General features: G+C 31.3%; 2 protein-coding genes and 3 pseudogenes across 5 annotated transcripts in view; 2 read left to right on the top strand and 3 right to left on the bottom strand.

Annotated features, from left to right (window-relative positions):
• The window catches only part of LOC145190453 (tRNA endonuclease ANKZF1-like), a 67,851-nt gene extending 44,753 nt beyond the window's left edge, over nucleotides 1–23,098 (bottom strand). Inside the window, exons 1-4 of one of the 2 annotated variants that reach the window (XM_090091856.1) lie at nucleotides 23,058–23,098; nucleotides 3,776–3,986; nucleotides 1,762–1,850; nucleotides 618–714 (exon numbers count right to left, since the gene is read on the bottom strand). In XM_090091856.1, coding sequence (XP_089947982.1) covers nucleotides 618–714; nucleotides 1,762–1,850; nucleotides 3,776–3,932 — 343 coding nt within the window. In that variant the 5' untranslated portion in view covers nucleotides 3,933–3,986; nucleotides 23,058–23,098. Of the gene's footprint in view, nucleotides 1–617; nucleotides 715–1,761; nucleotides 1,851–3,775; nucleotides 4,022–23,057 lie in introns of those variants that run through there. The other variant, XM_090091857.1, reaches the window with a different exon arrangement.
• LOC149886921 (uncharacterized) lies at nucleotides 4,146–8,748 on the top strand (annotated as a pseudogene). The gene is made up of 4 exons (XR_016453777.1): nucleotides 4,146–4,177; nucleotides 4,894–5,968; nucleotides 6,058–6,168; nucleotides 8,392–8,748. The product of XR_016453777.1 is annotated as an uncharacterized LOC149886921 (transcript).
• On the top strand, nucleotides 6,221–8,086 carry LOC149886922 (uncharacterized; annotated as a pseudogene).
• On the bottom strand, nucleotides 11,300–16,722 carry LOC149886920 (E3 SUMO-protein ligase KIAA1586-like). Of its 2 annotated transcripts, XM_090091855.1 has the most exons (3): nucleotides 14,703–16,722; nucleotides 13,948–14,606; nucleotides 11,300–13,534 (listed from the first exon to the last, which is right to left on the bottom strand). In XM_090091855.1, exons 1-2 carry the CDS (start codon nucleotides 16,648–16,650, stop codon nucleotides 14,461–14,463), a joined length of 2,094 nt encoding a protein of 697 aa, XP_089947981.1. In that variant the 5' UTR covers nucleotides 16,651–16,722; the 3' UTR covers nucleotides 11,300–13,534; nucleotides 13,948–14,460. The 2 variants fall into 2 exon arrangements, with proteins under 2 accessions (XP_089947981.1, XP_089947980.1); XM_090091854.1 differs by having other exon boundaries at nucleotides 13,948–16,722.
• LOC149886919 (uncharacterized) lies at nucleotides 17,595–22,534 on the bottom strand (annotated as a pseudogene).
• Nucleotides 23,099–23,507: the final 409 nt, after the last annotated feature.

Genomic DNA, 23,507 nt, shown 5'->3' with positions numbered 1-23,507 from the left:
TTTTAGGAAAAAAATAGGTATTGTAATGATAGATTCTAATATTCTAAAGTCACCATAATAAATGAAGGTGATATATATATGTTTTTTCTTTTGCAGAACTTGGATATTATATTATGAAAAATTTATCTAAATTCTGCGAAGTCAAAAAATCAATAAAAAAGACTAACATTTTTTTTGGAGGAATTAAAGTATATTACTTATGAAACATTGAATAAAATTGATTTATGAACAAGAAACAGTGAAAACTAAAAAATACAAATTTATTGTTATCTAAACTAAATAAAAAAAAAAAAAAAAAAGTAAAACCTAGTGAACCAAATATGCTAACATTTATGTTTAGTTTCTTTAAATAAAGTTACATACTTTTGGATGTTTTAAACGAAAGAATGCTAGATCTTATCATGTGACAACAAACAAAAAAAAGATAAGATCATGTTGTAAAAATACTTCAGATAATGAGACTATCATTTTCAAAGTTCAACTAAATTTAAGTAATTTGATCAAAAATAAATTTAAAATAATCTCATTTCCTGAAGTAACTTTAAAACATTTGATCATACTAACAGGTTATTATTTATCAAGAGAAAGGAATTTTTTAAATACTATGAGAAAAATACCTATGTAACTCTCAAAATCATCTTCTGTCAGAGGAGGTTGAGAAGAAGATTTGCGATGAGCATTAAATCGATGCCAATCTAAGAAGTAGTGCTCCCTCTAAAATTATTTAAACTATAGATTTTGTGAAACAGAGATAACTAGAAAACATTTTACAATAAAAATTACAAGTAAAATATTTTTGTAAACTATTAGTGTTTAATAACACACATGCAAGGATCATTTCATGCTAAATCAATAAGTCCATGACACTCTTATATTGCACACTCAGTTGATCTTTAAATTATTTGTAATCCCTAATAAAAAAATATTATTGCAAAAATTTGAAACAAAAATATCCAACAGCTCAATTTAAATTTTAATGTTTTAGTATTTTTGAAACAACTAGAGAGGTAAGTAGCAACTTTGACCTTTAATAATTTTAGAGTGATTTATACAATCTTAATAAAACTTTTTAACCCCTAGATTCTGGCTTAAGGATTACAAAAATAACCCTGAGAAAAGAGTTATCTTGTTTTTACAACTTTATTTGAAAACATCAACTTCAAGATTACAGCTTTTTTTCAAAGAGCTTCTCAAGATTACAGCTTTTTTTCAAAGAGCTTCTCAACCCATTCAAATTTTGCAACATGTACAAAAAAAAAAAACTTAGAGACCAAAAGCTGCTTATCTTTTTTAAATATATTGCAATTAATTTACTGAAAACTATTTGATATATATATATATATATATATATATATATATATATATATATATATATATATATATATATATATATATATATATATATATATATATATATATATATATATATATATATATATATATATATATATATATATATGATTAAAGTAGGACAAAGTAAAATTTAAAAAATTACCTAAGTAAGTATTTACCTTTTATTTAATAATTATTTTTGCTAAAATCTAGCATATCTTTTGTTTTTGCTTTACAGAAACATTTTTTAATTATTTTTTTAATTTTGTTAAAAAAATTATTAACTAATTTAATTTAGGATAATGGAGACTAAAATATTTTTATTTTTGATGTTTAAATATATTTTAATTTGCAAATGTATTTGTTATTTGTCCTGCCCAGACATAAGATTTATAAAAATGTTTTGAAAGAAAAAAAATTATTACCCACCTGATCATCTCTATTTTGAAAACTTATATTGCATATTGTGCATATACACCCATTAATTTCAGTTTGGTGATGAAACTTTTCTTTATTTACTGAGGGGAAAAAAAATTTATGCAGAAGGTAATATTTATCAGTAATAAAGAATGAAAAATATTTATCAGTAAAGAAAAGCAAGATTGAACATTAAGAAAACTAATAACTTTTCAAAAAGTCTACAGAAAAATTCAGAACAAAATCTCATTTTTATAATAAATACTTGGACCAAACTATTCAAGTAAACAAGGATATACCAGCTTCTTGAAAATTTAGGTGGGCATGAAGAGTAAATATGTTTAAAGTTGATAACTACCATTTCTTTGTATATTTGATATTTATTAAATCTTCATTCTAGTTAACTTATTTTAAAAATAAAGCCTGTCCAGGATGATAATGGGATTTTTTAAATATTTCAAGAACCACTAAACCAACTTTAATTAATTTTTTTTTATTGCTTTAAAGCAAAATTATCTCCAAGCACAGTATAGCTTTTAGAAAACATCATCTTCAAGCTGATCACATTAATTTCTAAATTTAGCACAGACAGCTCCCATGAGCTTTTGGGCAACAGTTTTCATAACATTTTGTAATGTTACACCCCAAATTTGGCAGAATTGATTGATGTCTTCTGCCATTTCACCCTTCTTATACAACTCATGATTTATGGTACCAAGCTGATTATCATACCTTTGGATCATAGGCATAAGTCGCTCTTTTAAACCTTCTTTCATGTAAACTTTGGAATTCAAGTTTCCTTTTGTTAAAACTGTCTGATTTTTGAAACTACACAAACAGATGGCTTTCCAAACTATAACATTCTTGACAAATATTTTAGTATTAATTGCTTTCAACAAAATGTCAGGCTTTGTTTCTTTTGGCATCGTATAAAATTGCTGCCTTGGAAGTATAAAACAGTTGAGTTTGCAGTACGATTCATTAACCATTAAAGTATAATCTTGATTTCTTTGAGCTTTTCTAGCAGCAGTATTTAACCACATCTTTGGCCTTTGCTGAATTTCTGTCAAGATTACTTTTTGATCAAGTTTTGACAGACTTTTGATCAAGTCTTGACAAACTTGACAGACCTCTTTATTCTTTCCAATCCACAACCTTCACTCAACAATTTGAAGATACAAATGACAGTTTTTTTTATTGAATTTTATACTTTTTTGCTAGCAAATTGGAACACTACAACTTTTAAGCCACTCATCCAAAATGAATTTTCTTGATTATACTTATAGATACATTTTTTTGTTGTTGTTGTTGTTGTTGCTTGTTTGTTTGTTTACAAGCAAATCTTTTAAAATTACCTTTACATTATTTGAAAAGGGAGATAAATTTGTTTTAAAACAATTTTAAAAAATCATTAAAATCAACTAAGTGGTTCTCAAAATATTTCAAAAATCTGCTTGATATGAGAAAAAAAAATCTTTTACTGAAATCTTGGTAATCATATAAATATTTTTTTATTAATACATACATATGTAAAAAATATTTTAACAGAAAAAAAAGATGACGAGGATTTATAGAATGAGTTCAATCATTATCAGTTAAATATAAAAAATTTTTCACTCATATTATAAATCCTTATCAGTTTTTTATCTGTTAAAATATTTTTTATGTATCTATTGATACAAACTTTTTGTAAATAATAAGGAAATTATATTACTAAATAATACATACATATAAAAAGGGAAATTTTAACACAAAAAAAATTAACTAGGATTATTCTTATGAGTTCAATTCCTCCTTGTTAAATGTGCGTTTGTATGAAACTTTTTTCCTAGAAAGAAAACTTTAAAGATACCATGAGATTTTTTAAATAAGTAATAAAGATTATGTTAAATTTTATAAAATATTTGAAATATGGAATGATCGTGGTATACAATAGTGTACAATAGAGTATGGAATGATCGTGGTATACAATATCGTGGTATACAGTAGACTCGATTCACAAATGCATATTTAAAAATAAACAAACCTATTTTTTCATTATCTGTTTCTTCCAAATAGTAAAAGTTAGACTCCACGTTTTCTGCTTTTGCATACTTTACATTTTTGAAAAAGTGATTGTTATCCTCAAAAATACTCACAACTTGGGTAATTGGCAACTGATTTTGAAGGAGTTTAGGACTCATGTTTTCGATAGCTTAGTCTTACGTAACGTGTTTTTTTTTTTTTTTTTTTTTTTACTGTCGTTTTTTTAGGTAAGCGAAAGATACTATGACCCACGATGAGGAAATTAAAATATGTTTTAATTATGCGAACTTTGTTGTTACGTCATGCTAATATTAATTAACTTATCGTGTAAACTTATCTTATGTTGTTGTTTTCGTTTATTTCGCACGTGCTTCAAAAGTTTAAAAGATGCATGAAAGTAAAAGTAAGTTTGTAAGTTTTTTTGTTAAAATAAACTTACAAACTGCTGCTACTCGCCTTTTTATTTACAAAAGATAAAAAGGAAGTTTAACTTGCTATTGTGTATCTTTATACTTAGTTTATTGCTAAATATTTCCTTACTTATATTTTTGAATTCATTTATTATTAGTATTTTCATGGTACGATATAATGGTATTACACATAGTACTACTTATTGTACAATATAATATATCAATTTCAATATATTTTACTAATATACCATGGTATATAAATAAATTTGAATTGATACATTATATTGTTTGGTATAATGTCATTTGATACTGTTTATTGGTATTATTTAACAATTTTTTAAATGGTTTATTGTTATTATTTAATATCATTTTTATACTAAATATATATACTGTATTATTCACTGCAGTTCATTTTTATACAACCATAACGTTTATAAGCATATGCAGGCTCAGATTTTGTTTTTAAAATAAGCATATTTAAGCATATTCTTGAACCATTTAAATGATTAACAAAAAATAAATTTAAATTTAAAAAATATGTTTTTTTAAATTTAACTATTTAAATCAACAAAATAAAACTTGTACATTTTTATGTTTTACAAAGCAACGACTTCATGAATTTCTAATTTAAATATAGCTTAAGTTTGGTTTGACTTTTTTTTTTTCCTTTTGAGAGTTAGAAGATATTAATAACAGGAATTTTTTATAGCTAAAAGAAAAAGTCATATATTTTTTTATGAAGATGAAAATGAGGCCTTGAGTTACATAAAACAAACTAGAACACACTGTTCGCTTTGTAGCATGGTTTACACCCAAGGGATTTGGTAACACAGGTTTGAACCTTTTTTTGATTTATTTAATATCAACTTTATGATGCAAATGTTTGAGTTGTCAGAAAATTCTTTAACACAAACTTTTGAAAATAAGTGAAAATAGTTGGAAAGGTAAATGAAATACATTATAAATTGAAAGTTTATAATGTATTTTATTAAGAAGATCAAACGCAGTGATGAATTAAAAACTTTAAATGCCTTTTTCTCAGCTTTAAAATAATGTCTCTATCAATTACAATTAAGTTGCAATTATTTTGCGGTTATTAATTTTTCTTCTTCTTAGGTAAGAAATTTGTGTATTTATTTTTTATCCAATTTAGCAGGTTGTTTTTTAAAATTAAATAGTTCATGGCAGACTTCAGACTTCAACCTCAGACTTCAAACTCTTTTTTAAATTTTCTATAAACCAGAATTACTTTCTTTGATGTAAAAAATTTGATGTAAATGAAAAAAGTGGCTTCAAAATATAATATTCCAATACATGTTAGTAAAAGTTATACTATAAGCTACTGCTCTAAATCGAACATTTAGAGCAGTAGCTTATAGTAGTAACAATGCAATGACATTTAAATATTGTTAATATTTAAATGTCATTGTGTTGTCATAGTTTATTTCAATTTCTTTGTATATGGTTCTTTGTAAAATGGTTCTACTTTACTAGAATTTACGAAGTTAATGTTTGAGTTATTAAGTGTTTACTGTAAATCCAATGTTTCTCATTGAAGTTTGGTTAACTTATTGTATCATTTTTTGTATAAACGCTTTCAGTGTAAAGCAGACCGTGTCACATTTAGATATACATAGTGAAAATCACAAAGTTTTATGGGAAAATGAAGGATTTTATGCAGAGGTGCCTTTCATGGTTTTAGCACAGAAAGTTTTGGATTGTTCACATGGAACAGATCGCAATAATGCAAGAAAGAAAACATACAAGATAAAACAAAAGCAAAGGTAAACTCTATTGTTTATAACATGAATTCCAAGTTATAGTTTTAATAAAAAATATTTACCTTACTAAAGTATTGCTTGAATAATTTTAGAAAACTGAACACTCTTGTCAAAAAAGTTATTTTAGTGTGCAAGACACAAAAAAATTCCAATGTCCAGCACAAGTTTCTATGAAGGAAATTATATATTTCAAAGATTATAAGGTAATTTCTAAACAATTTACTCTAATTGATATAAATTTTTACTACTGTAAGCATGAAACAAGCATTAATTATGAGTAATACTTATTCTATTTCATTTGTGCATTTGTACATCCATGTAGCAGGCATTAAAGCCCACAATTTTTGCCTTTCTCAACCTCTAACCCAAATAGTCAACTTATCAACTCACTTTCCAGACAACCCGAATCATCTTCCTTCTCTACTTGACTTATGTCTTGTTTCTGATCCTAGTCAGTGCTCAGTTTCTCCTCACTCACCCTTAGGTGCTTCTGATCACCGTTTGATCTCTTTAAATCTATTATCTCATTCTTCTTCATCATCTAAATCCCCCTATCATTGCACCCTGTTGACAAATGTGCTTCTTACACAACTTTGTGGATTCAGGCTGGCATGGAATCTTTTATTCCCAATCAACGATTCCAAGTCAAACCTCACTCTTCTCCATGGTTTTCCTCACATTGTGCTGCTGCAATTGCCAACTGAAATCATTACTTCCATATCTATCACCAAAACAATTCTCCAGAAAACAGACGTCTGTTTATTACTGCTAGAAACCATTGTAAAAAGGTTTTGTCTAACGCCAAAGCCTGCTATTCTCAGGTCATGAAATCTCGTATTTCATCACAAAAATTAGGCTCTTGTGACTTCTGGAGAATCTTTATTAGTATCAATAATAAGGGCAAATCTGCAGTTCCACCTATTTGTATGGTTCAGATTTTATCACCTCACCTAAAGACAAAGCTGAATTGTTTGCTAAAAATTTTTCATCAATATCGACTTGATTTCACTAGTTACGTTCTACCTGATATAGCCGTCAAACTGGTTGATCCATTGCTTGACATTCGTATCACTCCAGGCTCTGTATCTAAAGTGATTTCCTGCTTAGACTCTTCTACAGCTTGTGGCCCGGAGAACATATCTGTTATCGTCTTGCAGAAGTGTTCTCCGGAGATGTCGTTGATACTTTGAAAACTATTTAACAAGTGCTTATCAGAGTCTTGTTTTCCAGCCTGCTTGAAAGCAGCATTTGTTATCCCTATTTTCAAAAATTCTGGAGAGTGATCTGATTTGTCTAACAACCGTCCCATTAGTCTTCTTCCTATCATAAGCAAAGTTTTTGAATCTTTAATTAACAAACACTTAATCTCTCGACTTGAATCTAATAACTTACTTTCTGATCACCAATATGAATTTCGATCTTCTTGTTCAGTTACAATTACAGCTGATTTGCTAACAGTAATAACCGATAGGTTTTATCATGCATTAGATAAAGGTGAAGAGGTTAAGGCTGTTGCTCTTGACATTTCTAAAGCATTTGATAAAGTTTGGCATGCTGGTCTTCTCCATAAGCTTTCTTCTTATGGTGTGTCTGGTATCATCTTTAAGATTATTGAATCCTTCCTTTCCAATCGTAGTATAAAAGTTGTCCTCGATGGACAGCACTCTTCTTTTTATTCTGTAACTTCAGGGGTTCCTCAAGGTTCAATCCTTGGCCCTATACTCTTTTTAATTTACATTAACAATCTTCCAGACATTCTCATATCTAAGGTAGCATTGTTTACTGATGATACTACTATTTATTCTTGTCATAATAAGAAGCCAACACTCTCTGATTGCTTGGAGGGGGCATTTGAGCTTGAAAAGGATCTCACTTCTGCTACAGCATGGGGCTCACAGTGGCTGGTGAACTTTAATTCAGATAAAACTCAGTTTTTTTAACCAATCATTATCGTAATAATTTAGATCTTCCTATATTTATGAACGGAAATGTACTCGATGAGTCATCTACCCTTTTCTTGAAACAATATCCAAGATTTTTTGATATGAATGAAAGAGCAAGTTGTTCAAATTTAAATTAGTTAATTTTATATTTATTTTCTGCTTTTATTTGGATGAATAAAGACATTACTGAATTTAATAATACTAAATTATCCAATCTAGGGTTTATATTGCTGCTTTATGAAATCCTTCTAAACCAAATATTTTTATTATGTCTTTGTACAGTCGCTTTATGTCTTGTCTAATCTGTTTTAACTAAATTTTGAATTAAAAATAAAATGAGTCTCTATAAAACCAAAGATTCAAATGCAGGAACTTCATAAAGTTACCCCGGAGTTTCCCAAACATAATGTAGAAATTAAAATAGATTAGACGCAACAAAAGAGTGGATGTATTAATTTTTAATGACAATATTTTTTTTACTAGAGTATGACAGTTGATGCTACTTTTTATACTTGGATTAGCAATGTATATAAAAGTGGATTTAAATGCTTTATTGGTTGAAGATGCTGGTTTCAGAGGTGGTATTACTGTTTTTGACAACGTTTTACTTTTTTGATCTGCAGTATCCAGACGAATTGCAAAAAGTGTTTTCGTTACTTGAAAAAGTTTGTGGCATTCCAGAAACAATTAATTGTTCAATCGCAAATGATTTTTTTAGACAACTGAACGTTTAGTTAAATTTATAAATAATCAAGATGCAATATATTTTTTTTTTGATAGCATTTTTTGTTTTCTATGGGGTTTTATTTGATTTTGACTTATTTTTATTTTAATAAATTATCTGGGTTATGTAATAAAAAATAAAAAAGTTAAATATTTTTAGTAAAAAGTATAATCATTCATTTTATAAAATTAGTGTTTTTTTTTTTTATTTTAGTTTGTTTCTTTTAGGATAACAACTAAAAAAAATATAAAGTTCCATTTTTCAAGTTTTAACTGATCACTCTTTATGTTATGCATCTTTTGTTGTGGTGGTTTATATTTTATTGATAGTTAATACATACATTTTCTTGATGCTATATATCTATATTTTGATTGCGTTTGCACTTGTACTTTATACGAGAATTAAAATATATATTAGTACATTAAGTAAACGTACAATAGTAGTTATATAATATAGTAAGGAAGTTTCACTCAATCCGCTGTCTTAAAATAAAGAAATACTCTCTATTATTCTTACAGGCATTTAATATTTTATTTCTTTATTAGAGGTAAGAGTGAGACATTCTTATTTTCTCTAGTAAAAGTATAAAAAATTAATAATTGTATGTTTAATGTTAGCTATAGGTGTCAACACCTCTGGACCAACCAATACCAAATTTGGCACAGGCACTAAGTAGGCCTGAGCGGTGGTTTTGACCAGGTTTGGGCCACCAGCGGCCCCTCCTAACCCTAACCCTGAGAAATCCGCGCGAAGAGACGGGTAATCCAGCTTGATTATATTAAGAAAATTATTACCTGTTAATTTCCTTGTTTTAAGGCAAGAATTTTGCTTAAAAATTCGTTCCTTATTTTAAAGGATACTTTTCTAATGTCATATTTCAACTGGGCAAATAACCAACAAATTTTAAAACAACATATGTTAACTTTTTTTTTCTTAATTCAAACACTTAATATTATACTGATTATAAAAAATAATAATGTAAGATGGTAGCTTGTTGCTATGGTAACCGATGAAAATAGCTGAAAAGTACCAAAAAAAACTGGGTTTACTCTGTAAAAAAGGAAGGAAGAATTAGTAAAGAAGTGACAATGTAACTTAGCAAAACTGTTCTAAATGTGTACATTTTTAAAAAAAGTATATATGATGAGTCTTAACAGATGAAACACAGAGTAAAGTGAAAAAAATTTGTTAAATGATTTTCTACTAATTTATCTATAATTTTTATTAATAATATTTTTATCTTATTAAAATTTATTTTTATTTAAAAAAACAATTTTTTAATATAGTTGTTTACGCGTTTTGTTGTTTCATTTATAAAAACTAGCAAAAAGCAACCCGTAATACGGGTTATGGTCGGTCTGTTAATTTATGGTGGCTGTTTTCCACAATTTAAAGTTGCGAAACCATTACTAATACCCTTTTAGAAAAACGCCTTCAAATTGAAAAAATTAAATCATCTGTAAAACTAAAATAAAAAGTATGCGGAGGTAAAATAATTTACCAATTATTTAACATTATTTGAGAAATTTAAAACTGACATAGGTCATGTCAGTGTAAGGCAGAACCATTTTTCTCGACATTGCTAAGTTCAAAACAATACGTTATTAGTTACTGACACAAAATAATAACACTTCGTCATGCTTTAAATTGACGAAAAAGTAAAGCTAAATTCTTGTAATATTTTTTATAACATGAACTTTAGTTAATAAGTGTAATATAAAGCGAACGTTAATTATACATGAATTATTAATTTTTTGGTATCCCCTTGATACATGTTTCTTTAAAAAAGGAAATTGTCTTTAAAACGTTAAATGCACACAACTAAATAAATTAAAAATAACAGAACATTTGATCATTACTATTTATGGCACTAATCTGACCATTTTTATATATGGCCTCTTTGTTTCAATAGTTTTAAGTAAACGGTAATTTGCTACCATTTACTAAAAATTCCTTTTGTTACTCCTTTTGTTAAATATTTAATTCTCTTAAATATTTTGACACTAATAAAGGACCTCCCTTCCCCGTTTTTGCCTTAATGGTGGTAGGAGAATATAGCTATTTTTGTTAAGAGTAATCAAGTTTTTGATGAAGACTTTTTGATAGACTGCTTGGCTTACCTTCACGTTGGTGTCTATTGTTAAAAATGAATAATAGGTAGTTTCATTATTGGAACTTACTACTTTTATTTATTTACTAAAAGCCAACATTATGCTAAAAATGCAGTTTATATCTTAATTTGATTTTTTTTTTAAATTTATTTTAGTATTGTTAATCCTTTGCACTTCGAAATAGATTTTATAGTTACATTTTCGATAAATGTTTATATTAACTGCCATGTCAAAATAGGTTACTATAAATAGGTAAATCGATTTTCAGTTTTTATGTGGTTTTTTTTTCTTAAGATTTACGATTGACGCATTTATACGATTTATAAAAAGAAAACCTGTTTACCTTTTATTGTAATTTTTTGTCAGTTAAAATGATATAAATATATGCAATTAGTTCAATTTTTTTTTAATTATCTCTATTTTATGCCTAATAATATTTGTTATACGTAACTTAGGGTATCTTTTTAAACGGGGAATGAATATTGTAGTTTTGCGCATTTGTCAAATATCGAGTTACTTAAATTTTATAAGGTGTTTAACTAATTAAATAGCTTAATTTTGAGGAAAGAAAAAATTCTTATACATGTTAAATTCTTAAATCATCAAACAAAACATCACAACAATAACACATCACAATAGAATATTTACACCCTTGAACCTAAAATCCAGCGAAAATAACAAACCAAATTAAAATATGAATGGCAAAATTAGAAAACCAATTTAAAGTTAACTATATATTTATCTTTTTACTAAACATAAAAATACATAAAAGTATATTTGTTTTTATATTCAATATTAGTTATTCAATTACTTCAAATTTAGGACATCAAAACACCCTAGATTTAAAGATCAAAGGTTGTATACTCTCCCATACACATTACGCTAAACATTAACAGACATTACTGTGTTTCCAGAATAATTAAAAAAGGCTAGACAACACAACCTAGCTCTAAAGCAGTAAAACCGCCTGACACTAAATGCTGCCAAGTCACACCTCTGCTATAAGTACACACCCCTTGGCTGGCAAGGTTATCAATCTTGCTCAATATAATGCCAACTCACACCACTTTGAAAACATGGAAACAACATAATTTAAACATATATACAGCTATAAACAAATATGGTTTCATAAAACACATATAAACATATTAAATGACAGGTATATTTATCAAAAACTATGAAAAAAATATTAAAGTAATAAAAAAAAACAAACATTATTTGTGTAACACTTTTCACCTACCATACCTTGAATGAGATGTTTATCAATTTTGAAAAACAAACTATTAAATGCCCTAGTTCTTGAACATGCAACATATAGTTGACCATGAGAGAAACACGGTTTTTTGAGATATACCCCAACTCTATCAAATGTTTGACCTTGACTCTTAGTAATTGTCATTGAATAAGTCAATCTGACAGGAAACTGACGACGTTTCAGAACAAAAGGTAAATTAGAATCTGATGGAGCCAACTGAATTTGAGGAACAAAAACCCATTTACCACCAGAAACACCTGTCAAATCCTCTGCATCAATATAATTATTTTGAAGAGCACAAACTTTCATTCAAGTACAATTACATAACCCAGCTTTGAGATCTAAATTTCTAAGTAGCAAAATTACACAACCAATTTTCAATTTTAAACAATGAGGTAGCATACCTGAAGGAGTTAAGCTGTTCAAAAACTCAACAGGAAAATTATTTCTTTCATTAAGGTCATCAGTATCAATTTGATCAGCACTTAAATAAATTTTGACCTCACCCGACAGACATTCAAGCATTTCTTCATTGATAATGAATCAACATTAGTTGGTGTTAAAATCACGCGTTTAGAATAATCATTTTGATCAGCATCTCCAAAAATCTTTTCAACAACTGATTCATTTTCTCTAATAATGCACTGATTTGGTATTTTAATGCATCCTTTAAAAGGATCCTCCTCTTTGACAGGTATTGTTCCATTCCCAAGTTTTAGTAGCCATTGGGAAAATTCACCTTCCCCATCTTGTACTCTCATATTTTCAGTTAATGCAAACTTCTGCACCCATTGCCAATGCAAAGAACATTTTGCACACAATTCTACTATTTCAGCTGGTTGTGATTATACACAACTCTACTATTTCAGTTATTGAACATTTTCATCAAAATTTTCTAGATTTAAGCCAATAAACTCATCAATAACAGGCAGATTGTAATCAGTCAGCAATTTACCACTTTGATTAATAATCTTTTCAATTTGGTGAAGAGTAGCTTGTTCAGCTATTAGAAGTGGGATTGAGCGGTGAAAAAAATCTTCCATCATAAAAGCTTTGCATGTATTCCAGAGATGTAAAAGATTGTCAGATTCACAAAAGGTCAAAATAATTGAAGACAACTGTCTAATTTGCTTTGGCGTCTGTGTTAAAACAGCCTCAGAAAGAGCATTCTGCCATTCAGTGTCATCTTACAACAATTCTTTCAAAACACATGCTTCACGAAACGTTTCAAGGACAATACCATTAACAGTACGCATATCCTCCCAAGATGTTACTCCTTTTGCTTGCAAAAGTAACAGTTTGAGAAAAAACAATTCTCCAGTTGGATTAACTTTATACATTCTTATTACCAGCTTATCACCACCCCTTTGTCTAACCTTCCATTTACAATGTTTATCATCAAATATAAAGTGATAAGGAATGTCTACATAAGAATAGCAATGTGCTCTTTCATTTTCAGTATTTAACTTAAACCATGCCATTAGATGCGTATCACGTTGAGCTGCACAATCTAAAGCCATTTGTTCTGCTCCTTTTCTAAAATATAATAATTGATTTTCAGGTAGATGTTTACCAAGTCACAGCACTTTGAAAACACGGAAACAACATAATATAAACATATGTACCAACTATAAACACAATAAATGTGTTTAAATATGTATATAAGGTTAAATATATTCCTTATATACATACTTAAACACATTTTTAAAACAATTATATAACACATATTAACACATACACAAACAGTAAAAAAACACTTTACATTATTACAAAAACATTATTATAAAAACACATTGATAAAACAACTATAAAGCACTTATTACCACATACACATACATATCAAAAAAGTATTTATGCAAACAATAAACGTGTGCAAACAAAAATTTTAAAAATGATGCGAGAAAATTTAAAAAGATACAAAATATATGTTTACAAACAATACTCTTTACCTTCTTTTTTTTCTTCATAAGAACTGTAATCCTCATAACAAAATTTAACCTTTACATACAATAATATGTGACATGCCATGTCAGTGTTGGCACAAAAGTTTAATTTACTTTTCTAAATTTTTTAAAAAGGAACAAAAATAGTTAGTAGCATCACAGAAATTTCAATGTAGTAATAACCATTTTATGGAAATAGCCAGTGCTCGAAGTGGGAAAAAAAAGGTAGCGGGATGGTTTTTAATATTTTCTAATGACCATCCCACCTATCCAAAAATTATAGATTTCGTATTTTGTGTAGATTAAATAAAGGAACTATAAATCCCTAGAGTATTCCTATAGTAAAAAACCTATATTAAAAAAACAACTTGAGGTCCGTTATATTCTTAAGAGACTGTCACCGTAAAATATTGAGTTGAGTTTCACATCAAACGTCATTAAGCAATCAAAAAACAATTTTGAAACAAGTCTTATTTTTTTGTATTTACCAATTTTTTAAATAATTGAAAAAAAATTCGGTCAGAATATCTTCCAAAATGTTTCACTTTCATTTATAGACTTTAATGCCGGTGCTTCACAATTCCTAAAATTAGCATCGCGATGTCCTTTCCCAAACCACTTAATGACATAATCCTTTGGATCGAAATGCGTAATTGGTGGACCTACTAATGAAATGAACATTAAACTCGACACAGTTTTTATTAATAAAGAGTTTCGCAAGGAAGATAAGATTATATTCATAGTAGAAAAAGAACCCTCACATTCAGCTGTTGAAACAATCAAGGTATTTATAGCAGTTCTCAGAGGCTGAAGATCATTAGGGGTTTTATTACAGTCACCAGTGGAAATGTATTCACGAAACCCTTGGACTGCCGTAATTTCACAAATATTTAAAGTTTTTGCTAATTGTCTAATATCGTTATCTCCAAAGCATGGATCTTGGTCTGCAAACCATTGTGGCTTATCAAAAATTTGTAAATTTTTTATTAAATTATCGTATTTTTCTTTGTTTGGATCATTTTCTTTGTCTTGTAAAGATTTATGCGCAGCTCTAGTTGTAAACATTCTAGAATCAAGGTTTTCACTTAGTTTACTAAAAAATTCATTTTGATTAATTTTAGAAACTTTTCCGATCTGTAGTTTGACGCCTTTAAATTCAAACTTTTCTGCTGCAAGCTGCGTTTGCGAATAATATTCACCTGAATTATTTCTCATTGATTGAAATATATGGTATTTTAAGGTGATAAGCCGATGTGCATCAGGTAAAGAAGTTTGCCTATCTTGTAATTTTTTAGAAAGATGTTCTAGTTCTATTAAAGCATCTAGCATTAGTCCCATGTTGAGTATGAAATTGATATCACATAATTTATTTTTAAGACCTGCATATTGGGCTCTATCTCCTCCATTACGCCTTAAATCCAATGAAGATTCATGAAAGTGTTGATACAATGCTGCATAATTATTCCAAATAGCCATCACAGATCGAGCGCTAGACGACACCCATCTAGTGCCTAGAATTCGTCCAATGGAATTTAATTTTACACTTAAAGCCATAGCAACAGTTTCCAGTTCTTTTTTGTTTTTAGGAGATGCACTGTAAATGGAATATAATTTATCAAAAAAGCTTTTCATGTGACAAATTGGTAAGATATCGCGCACAACATCATTCACTGCTAACTCTAATCGGTGATTGCTACAATGCCATAAAATCAAATTAGGAAACTGATTCAAAAGTAACTGGGCAACGCCTGCCTTTTTGCCAAGCATATTAGAAGCACCATCACATGCAAAAGACACCCAATTACGTAATAAAAAATTGTTGTCAAAACCAAAATCGTGTAAAGCACATATAAAAGATTTTGCAATAGACGAGGCTTCTGTATTTGTTAATTCGATAAGATCAAAATAAATACTATTGACAATATTTATTTCTGGAATGTTCACTCTCAAGCAGATTGACAGAGCAGACTTTTTGCTCATCGTGGTAGATTCGTCTATCATAAACCCTACTTTACTATCGTTATGAAGTATATATTTTACAAGCTTAGTGCGCATTTCATTTGCAATGTGATAAACAATATCAGCGCATGCGTGATCAGATTGTAAAATACGTCCCATGTCTAAACCATTTTCTACCTGTAATAATACTAGTTCTTTCAAATCAGAAAATGGACGATTCCTTTTTGCAATGTGATAAACAGTGCGAAATATACGGTAGGTAGTTTCGTGCTGATTGATCTGCATTTTTGAACTAAACATCTCTATGGTGTTTTTTTTGGACTGAGAAATAATTTTACAAGCCTTTTCGTGTGCAACTGATAGTTTATGGCTTGAAAGCTTTTTCCTCATTGATTGTTGTTTTTTTTCTTTTGTTTCGCCATATTCCTTAACGTTGCCAAGCGTCCACTCGCTAGCCAATTTTATTCCTTGAGATTTTTCGGCACCTAAATTATTTGCTGACTTACAAACAGAACAACCAAGACCTGTTAATGAAACTGTCAACCAGTCAAATGTTTTTAATTTCTCCTTCCACTGTAAATCAGACCAGTAATCTGGAAAAATAACATCACATTGAGGAAAGGATTGGCAAGTTTCAATACTCGAAAAATCTGTCACTTCTTTATTTATTTCAGTGTCATTTTCCAAATTACTTTTAGAACTATCACTGCTTAACTTTCTTTTCCTTCCGCTTGCTAGCCATTTATCCATATTTATAATAAGTAAATTTTTTTAAAATCATAACATTTAACGTTGAGTAAATCTACTGTGTACTATATTTTATTTCACCAAAAAAAGCTCTAATGATACTTTAACGAAAAAAAAGCCAATGTAGCTTTTTGTTGCTTGGTAACTTTTTATTTAAAATACAAAAGAAAAGACGCAATGTTTTATAATTATCGATTTAGTTTTTAAACTTTCTACCGCAACAGCTGAGACTTTAGTTCATTTAAATTCGCATATTGCCGCAAACTTTAAAATTGTTTTTACAAGTTTATTTATAGGAGGAAAATAAAAAAAATTTCCATTAATTTATTATGTACCGGGATGGCATCCCACCCCAAAATATGCATTAAAAAAGCAGTGGGATGGTTTTCAAAATTTAAAAAGGTAACGGGATGGCATCCCGCCCCATCCCGCCTCACTTCGAGCACTGGAAATAGCATTAGTATAACTTTAAATAACATACATACCCCTATCTTCCTTCTAAAAAATAAGATAATAAAAACAAAACTGCAAAAAGATAAACTTAAGCAAAAAAAATATAAACGATTTAAAAAATTAAAATCCTTTCTACTTTATCTAATAAAAATTTAAATCCTTTCTTCTTTATCTAATAAAAATTCAAATCCTTTCTACTTTATCTGATTAAAATTCAAATCCTTTCTACTTTATCTAATTAAAATTTAAATCCTTTCTACTTTATCTAATAAAAATGTATATATAACTATTTTATATACTTACTAAACAAAAGTTAGTCGTTGTTCCAGATCATATATATTATCTTAAACAATGTTAGTTTCTAAAGATGAAATAACAGTAAATATAAACAACAACAATATAATAAAGATTATAACAAGAAATGGTTAATGTCATATTTCTACATCCCCTTCCATGTTTTTAAATGTCAATCAATATAAACATAGCTTTCAGGTTCATTTCTTGAAGTCGTCCAACGTCAGAGATTTACCGGATTCAGGTTGGTAAAATTTTCTCGGGATACGTACTCTTGTTGAACGCTTTAATTTATGATCTCCGACCTTGGTATCCACAAGAGGTGGCATTGCTAATTGCGATGTGTTTGTTGATGGAGACGTTGGTGTAGATGGCGGCTGGGGCACTGATGCTATTGGTAGAGGCGATGAAGTTACTGTTTGTGCGGATGTCGGGGGTGGTGACAGTACTACGGATGGTGTTGATTTCGGTTCAGGTGGTATAACTTTGTTAGATTCTGAGACACATTCTGTGATTTGTGGTGAATCGGTAGGATTTTCTTGGCGAAAGCTGGTTTTTAGTGGTCTGGTCAATGCGACTTCAGTTTCGTGTGACTTTAGTGGGTTCAGAAACTTTCGCAAAAATTTTCTGTTTCTTACAGATAGTCTACCTGTTCCTTCAACTTTAATGACATATTGGTCATTTTCTCTACACTCGACAACTTTCCCACTGCGATCCCATTTTTTAGGGTGGTTCCCTACTTGATTTTGTATGAAAACACTATCTCCATCATGTAGTGGTGCGAGGGAACGTGTATGTTCCTGAAGTGATTCAAGGGTCCTTGCATATCTTGTTCGTAATGCTTCTTCTTTTGCTGACCATGCGTGTCTCCATGTTTTTAGGAATTGATCATTATCAAATATAGGGATTCTGTTTTTTATCCTGGGCATTGCATCGCGAATGGGATGGCCAAATAATACTTGAGCAGGGGACAACTGACAAATAGGGTCCGGCGTGTTTCTAATTGTGAGGATTGCCCTTACAAAAGCGTTATTATTGAGATCGCCATTCGGTCCCACATTGTTTTCCAGGAGACGTTTCGTCGATTTTACTGCGAGTTCCGCTCTTCCATTAGATTGTGGGTGATGGGCTGATGAAATGCGATGAGTTATACCCCATTGATGCAAAAACTCTTTTGTTTCACCAGAAGTAAATTGAGGACCACCATCGGTAGATAATTCTTCTGGGACTCCAAACGTTGTAAATAGTTTACGAAGGCACATGATTAGTCCTTTTGCGCTTATTTCTGATGTTCCTGATTTTATTCTGTAGGCTTCGGTCCACCCGGAGAGTCTATCCCCAATAATCAGATAATTCCAGCCACGAAATTCAAAATAGTCAGCGAATATGCATTCAAATGGCGTCACGGGGATGTGAGGTTGGATAGGTGGTAGTCGTGCATTAGACGGTGCATTTCGATTACAGCTGCAACAGCCGTCGCGTTTACTTTGTATGCTGTAAGTGATACCCGGCCAGAAAACGGTAGCTTGAGCTCTGGCTATCATTCCTGACACTCCTTGGTGGGCTGAATGCAGTACATCCAAAATTTCATTTCGTAAGGCTGGTGGGATTACAATTCTGTCGTTGTATATTATAACTCCATCTGACACCATTAAGTCTTTGCGGTATTCCCAGAATGGTAAAAGGCTTTTTTCAATATTCTTTTTATCATCTGGGAAACCATTTTCTATTGCTAATACTAATGCTTTAAAGTCGGTGTCCTTTTCTGTTTCAACTTTGACGCTTTCCCAAGACACTGCGATCATTTTATCTATGTCGTTTCGTATTGAGGCTATTATTAGAGATTCCATGTTGTCAAAATCGGTATTTTGATCGCAGGTGGCTGAATTATTAACTTCATTCATGTTCTCTGTCGGGTAACGAGAAGTAGCATCCGCTACCAGATTTGTTTTTCCTGGCTGGTGCTGAATGATAAATTTCCATGGCAAGGTTCTCTGTTTTAGTCGGAAGAGTCGTGTGTTAGCGATTTCATCTAGGGTCCTATCTCCTAATAATTTAACAAGCGGTTTATGGTCAGTTACTACCAAGAGGTTATCACATCCTTGTGTGAAATATTTAGTCTGCTCTAGACTCCAAGCCACGCCTAGCATTTCGCCTTCAACTGGTGCGTATCGTTTTTCCGTAGATGACAAGAATCTGGACCCGGCAAGAGTAATTTCCATCCGTCTATACAGCAGTCTGGCGAATCTGATTCACATTTACAATGTTTTTGGCTCAGGTAATAACCTATGCCCAATTTTGATCAGTCGCTTCTCAAGCAGGTCTTCTTGGTGATGTCGAATATTTGGACCCCATTTTTAATTGCGCTGATGATCTTTTCCTTTGATATATTGAATGAAGTGTTAAGATCATCCCACCAATAGAATTTTGATTTAGGGCTGAGCAGAGCTTTGAATGGGGCCATAACTTCTCGAAGTTGGGCGTAATGTGATACTTGGTTAACTAAACCGAACCAAGATCGGATATCAGTTATTGAGGATGGTGTTGGGAATGATCTAATTTCGTCAATATATTTAGGCAGTGGTTCAACTCCATCTTCAGATATTCTAAAACCTGCAAAGTCAACTACTCTTTGAGCAAATTGGAATTTTTGGGGGTTTAATATAATTCCAGCTTTACCAACGAGCTCAAGGAATTCGATTGTTCGCCACCAATGTTTAACTAGTTCATCGTCGTAATGGATGGTGTCATCTACACATCTTTGTTTGCAATTAAAGTCTGCTACGATTTCGTCAAAACGCCTGTTGTAGCCGTCCCCGCTGGAGACGAAACCTTGAGGAGCTCGAATGTATCTATAGCGTCCATAAGGTGTAATGAAGGTGGTAAGATGTCTATCTTCGATGCGTATCGGGACGCTATGATAACCATTCCATGCATCGGTTACAGTTTTCCATGAATTTCTTGGTACTGAACGAGCTAGTTGGAATGGTGATTTCATTGCATGGGTTTCTCTGTGGCAATATTTATTTAATGGGGATAGGTCGACAGTGCGACGAGGCCCGCCGTCATGTTTTCTTGTGATGACCATTCTGTGGCACCATGTGGTAGGTTCTCCTAGGGGTACCTTTTCAATGACACCAAGAGATTCATCACGAAGTAAATCTTTCTCGACCTGATCTTGTCAATGAATTGGTATGGTGGCTGGAGTGAATGCTGCAACTGGTTTGACATTTTTCTGAATTAGAATACTAATTGGAGGCCCCTCCATGTCAGGTAAGATCTGGTGTGGGCATGTGTTAAATGTTGAGGCAGCATATCTTTCGAGAAGCCAAGTTTTCATCCGTTCGTTGTTTCCCGGGGAGCAATCAAAAGGGAGTTTAGTGGGTGCACTTGGTGGAAGGCTTCTTTTTGGGCACTCGCATGCATGGTTTGGGCTGTTTTCGCTCAATGTTTTAGTTACTTTAGTCTGAGTGTCTGAGTAAATAGCTCCATGGAGGGCACTACCAATCTCTGGAAAGTCTTTAGAGATGATACCCAGTTGGGTCATTGCCTCTTTAGATAAGTAGAATCCGCTTGCATCTGGATTGATATAAACCATTACAGCGCATTCGATTTTGTTGCCATTAGTTCGTTGTCCTTCAAGACGTACAAGAACTGCACCTTCAATACGGAATTGGGTTTTGTTAGCAGCAGACATGCTATATTTCACATGTATTAAATTTTGTGCTTTAAAACCTGTACTCTCAAACCCTTTCCTGGACCATAAGCAGGACTGTGCACCGCTATCTGTGATAACTTGTAGATATTTCGGTGTGATGGAAGGGAATGGGATACCAAATGCATCATAGTCTGATTTGTTGGTGGTCATACGCAGCTGAATTGTAGGATGAACCAATGATTGAGCTGCGGCCCATCCATCGTGGGTAAATATGTGATGAGTTATTTCTGTGGAGTGGAGCTTTACGTTGGGCATCAATAGAGACTTTGTTTTTGAATGCTTCATTGCAGTTAACTTTAACACAAGTCCGCTGGCCTCAGCATCTTTAGAGGCATTTAATTTCATATCGTTTGGGATGATTCTGTTGTTCATTTTAGAATTGCGAGATCTAAGCTTCTTCCAGCAGTCTAGACATAACTTGTGAGGTTTTGTATTCCATCCTCTAGCTGATTCGGTAAATATTCTATAAGATTTTGAGCAATCTGGGCATATGGCTGTGACATTAGTATCTTTAATACCGTGTGTATTGCTCTTGTTTTGTTTCCTGAAAGTTGATACACTTGCTGTTGTTGAACTACAGCCTAGTGCATTTCGTGCCATCTCCTTACCCTCGATAAAAGCAATGATATCTGCGATTGAGGCTGTGTCAAGGGAGACCCATCCAAGTACATCTTTACGGATGTCAACATCTGATAGTCCGGCAACAACAATATCTCGTATGATAGCATCGGTAAAATCAACTGTTGTTTGTGGGTGGCAGTGGCATTGTACAATGTAGTTGCAAGTAGCAGCCTTACCCTTCATTTTTGCGTAGAATGACCGAATATTTTCGTTGTGTCCCTGTCTCATTTGGAGGAGTTCTGCCCTTCTGACACTAATGGCTACTGGGATAACAGCCAGTCTCTTCATTGCTTTAAGAAATGTTTCATCGTTTTCGTTGATTATCTTAGGGTTTTCTTTCAGGAGTTGGTTGCCGAGGTCGTCTTCACAGCACTGAAACAGCTGTGCTGTCATCTCCTCTTGTCTAATGTTTGTACATCTCTTGAACAATGTCCAGCGGCTAATAAAATTTGCCCACTCTTCTTCAGATATGTCCTGGCCAATGTGAGGACGATCCATTTTCGGTGCCTTGTGCTTTGAGAAGGCTGAATGAATGTCAATTGAGTTTGGAGGATGGTGAAGTTGGTGGCTGTTAAATAGTGCAATAGCAATTGCTTCGCTGGGGCCTTCAATGATGACTTTGCATCCTGGAGCCTGGCAAGGTAAGCGTATTGTGGACATATTATGAAAGAGAAAAGGTTAGCAAAGTCCTGCTTTTTTGTTCATACGTTAATACTGGATACTTGGATACTGAAGAAACTAACATAAACAAAAGTTAGTCGTTGTTCCAGATCATATATATTATCTTAAACAATGTTAGTTTCTAAAGATGAAATAACAGTAAATATAAACAACAACAATATAATAAAGATTATAACAAGAAATGGTTAATGTCATATTTCTACAAATATATCAATTCAATTATAAGATGATGATCTTAACGATTATTATTTATCTTCATATGATTCTTTATGTAATATATCTAAACTAATAATTAAATTCCAAAAGCAAGAAAGTTTCAACTCGCTTCATGGATCTTTCTCCAACGGCCGCGTGCATTTTAAGAACGCGCTTTTTCAAAGCCTAGTAACTAATGACGAAACGACAACATTAAACATTAAACATTAATTTCTGTAGGAATTATATTATGACGCAATTTAACGTTCATTTAACCACCACCCATATTTTAGGTAAATATGTTGTTGTTATAAGTTTCTTGTTTGCGCCTTGATTGTCCAAAAATTCACGCAACGTTAATTAATATTAGCATGACGTAACAACAAAGTTCGCATTATTAAAACATATTTTAATTTCCTCATCGTGGGTCATAGTATCTTTCGCTTACCGTTTTTTTAATTGATACTGCATCGCGGAGGAAAACCCAAAAACGCTCTGGAAATTAACACACTTCTGATTTTAACTTGCTTCCAAGTCGACACGGGAAATACCACATATGTCCAATATCACACATTTTTTACATTTGCGTCTTTTTTATCATGTACTGGTGCTTGCTTACTACTTTTGACAATATAAATGCAAAAAAACCACAGGCACAATCGACGTGTTAAACTTTAAAGACTGCTGAAATCTTCAAACACAAAATTCCTATTGAAGGATGTTGTTTCATCTGAAATAATAACTGTAAACGTAATAAAAATAGGTTTTTATGCACAACTTTTTCAGTAATTTTCTCTCTGACACAGTGTTGTAAAGTTTCGAGATATTTAAGTACCAGCTGACCCGAGAGCGCCACCTTTGCAGGTTGAAAGTAAACATTCCACTATCAAGAAATACA

The sequence above is a fragment of the Hydra viridissima genome, unplaced genomic scaffold (genome assembly GCF_058129835.1).
Source record: "Hydra viridissima isolate aposymbiotic clone 2 unplaced genomic scaffold, HvirCarnegie_v1 scaffold_6, whole genome shotgun sequence".
Lineage (NCBI taxonomy): Eukaryota > Metazoa > Cnidaria > Hydrozoa > Anthoathecata > Hydridae > Hydra > Hydra viridissima.
The sequence above is the reverse complement of the archived record's forward strand: the minus strand, read 5'-3'. Positions and strand labels throughout refer to the sequence as shown.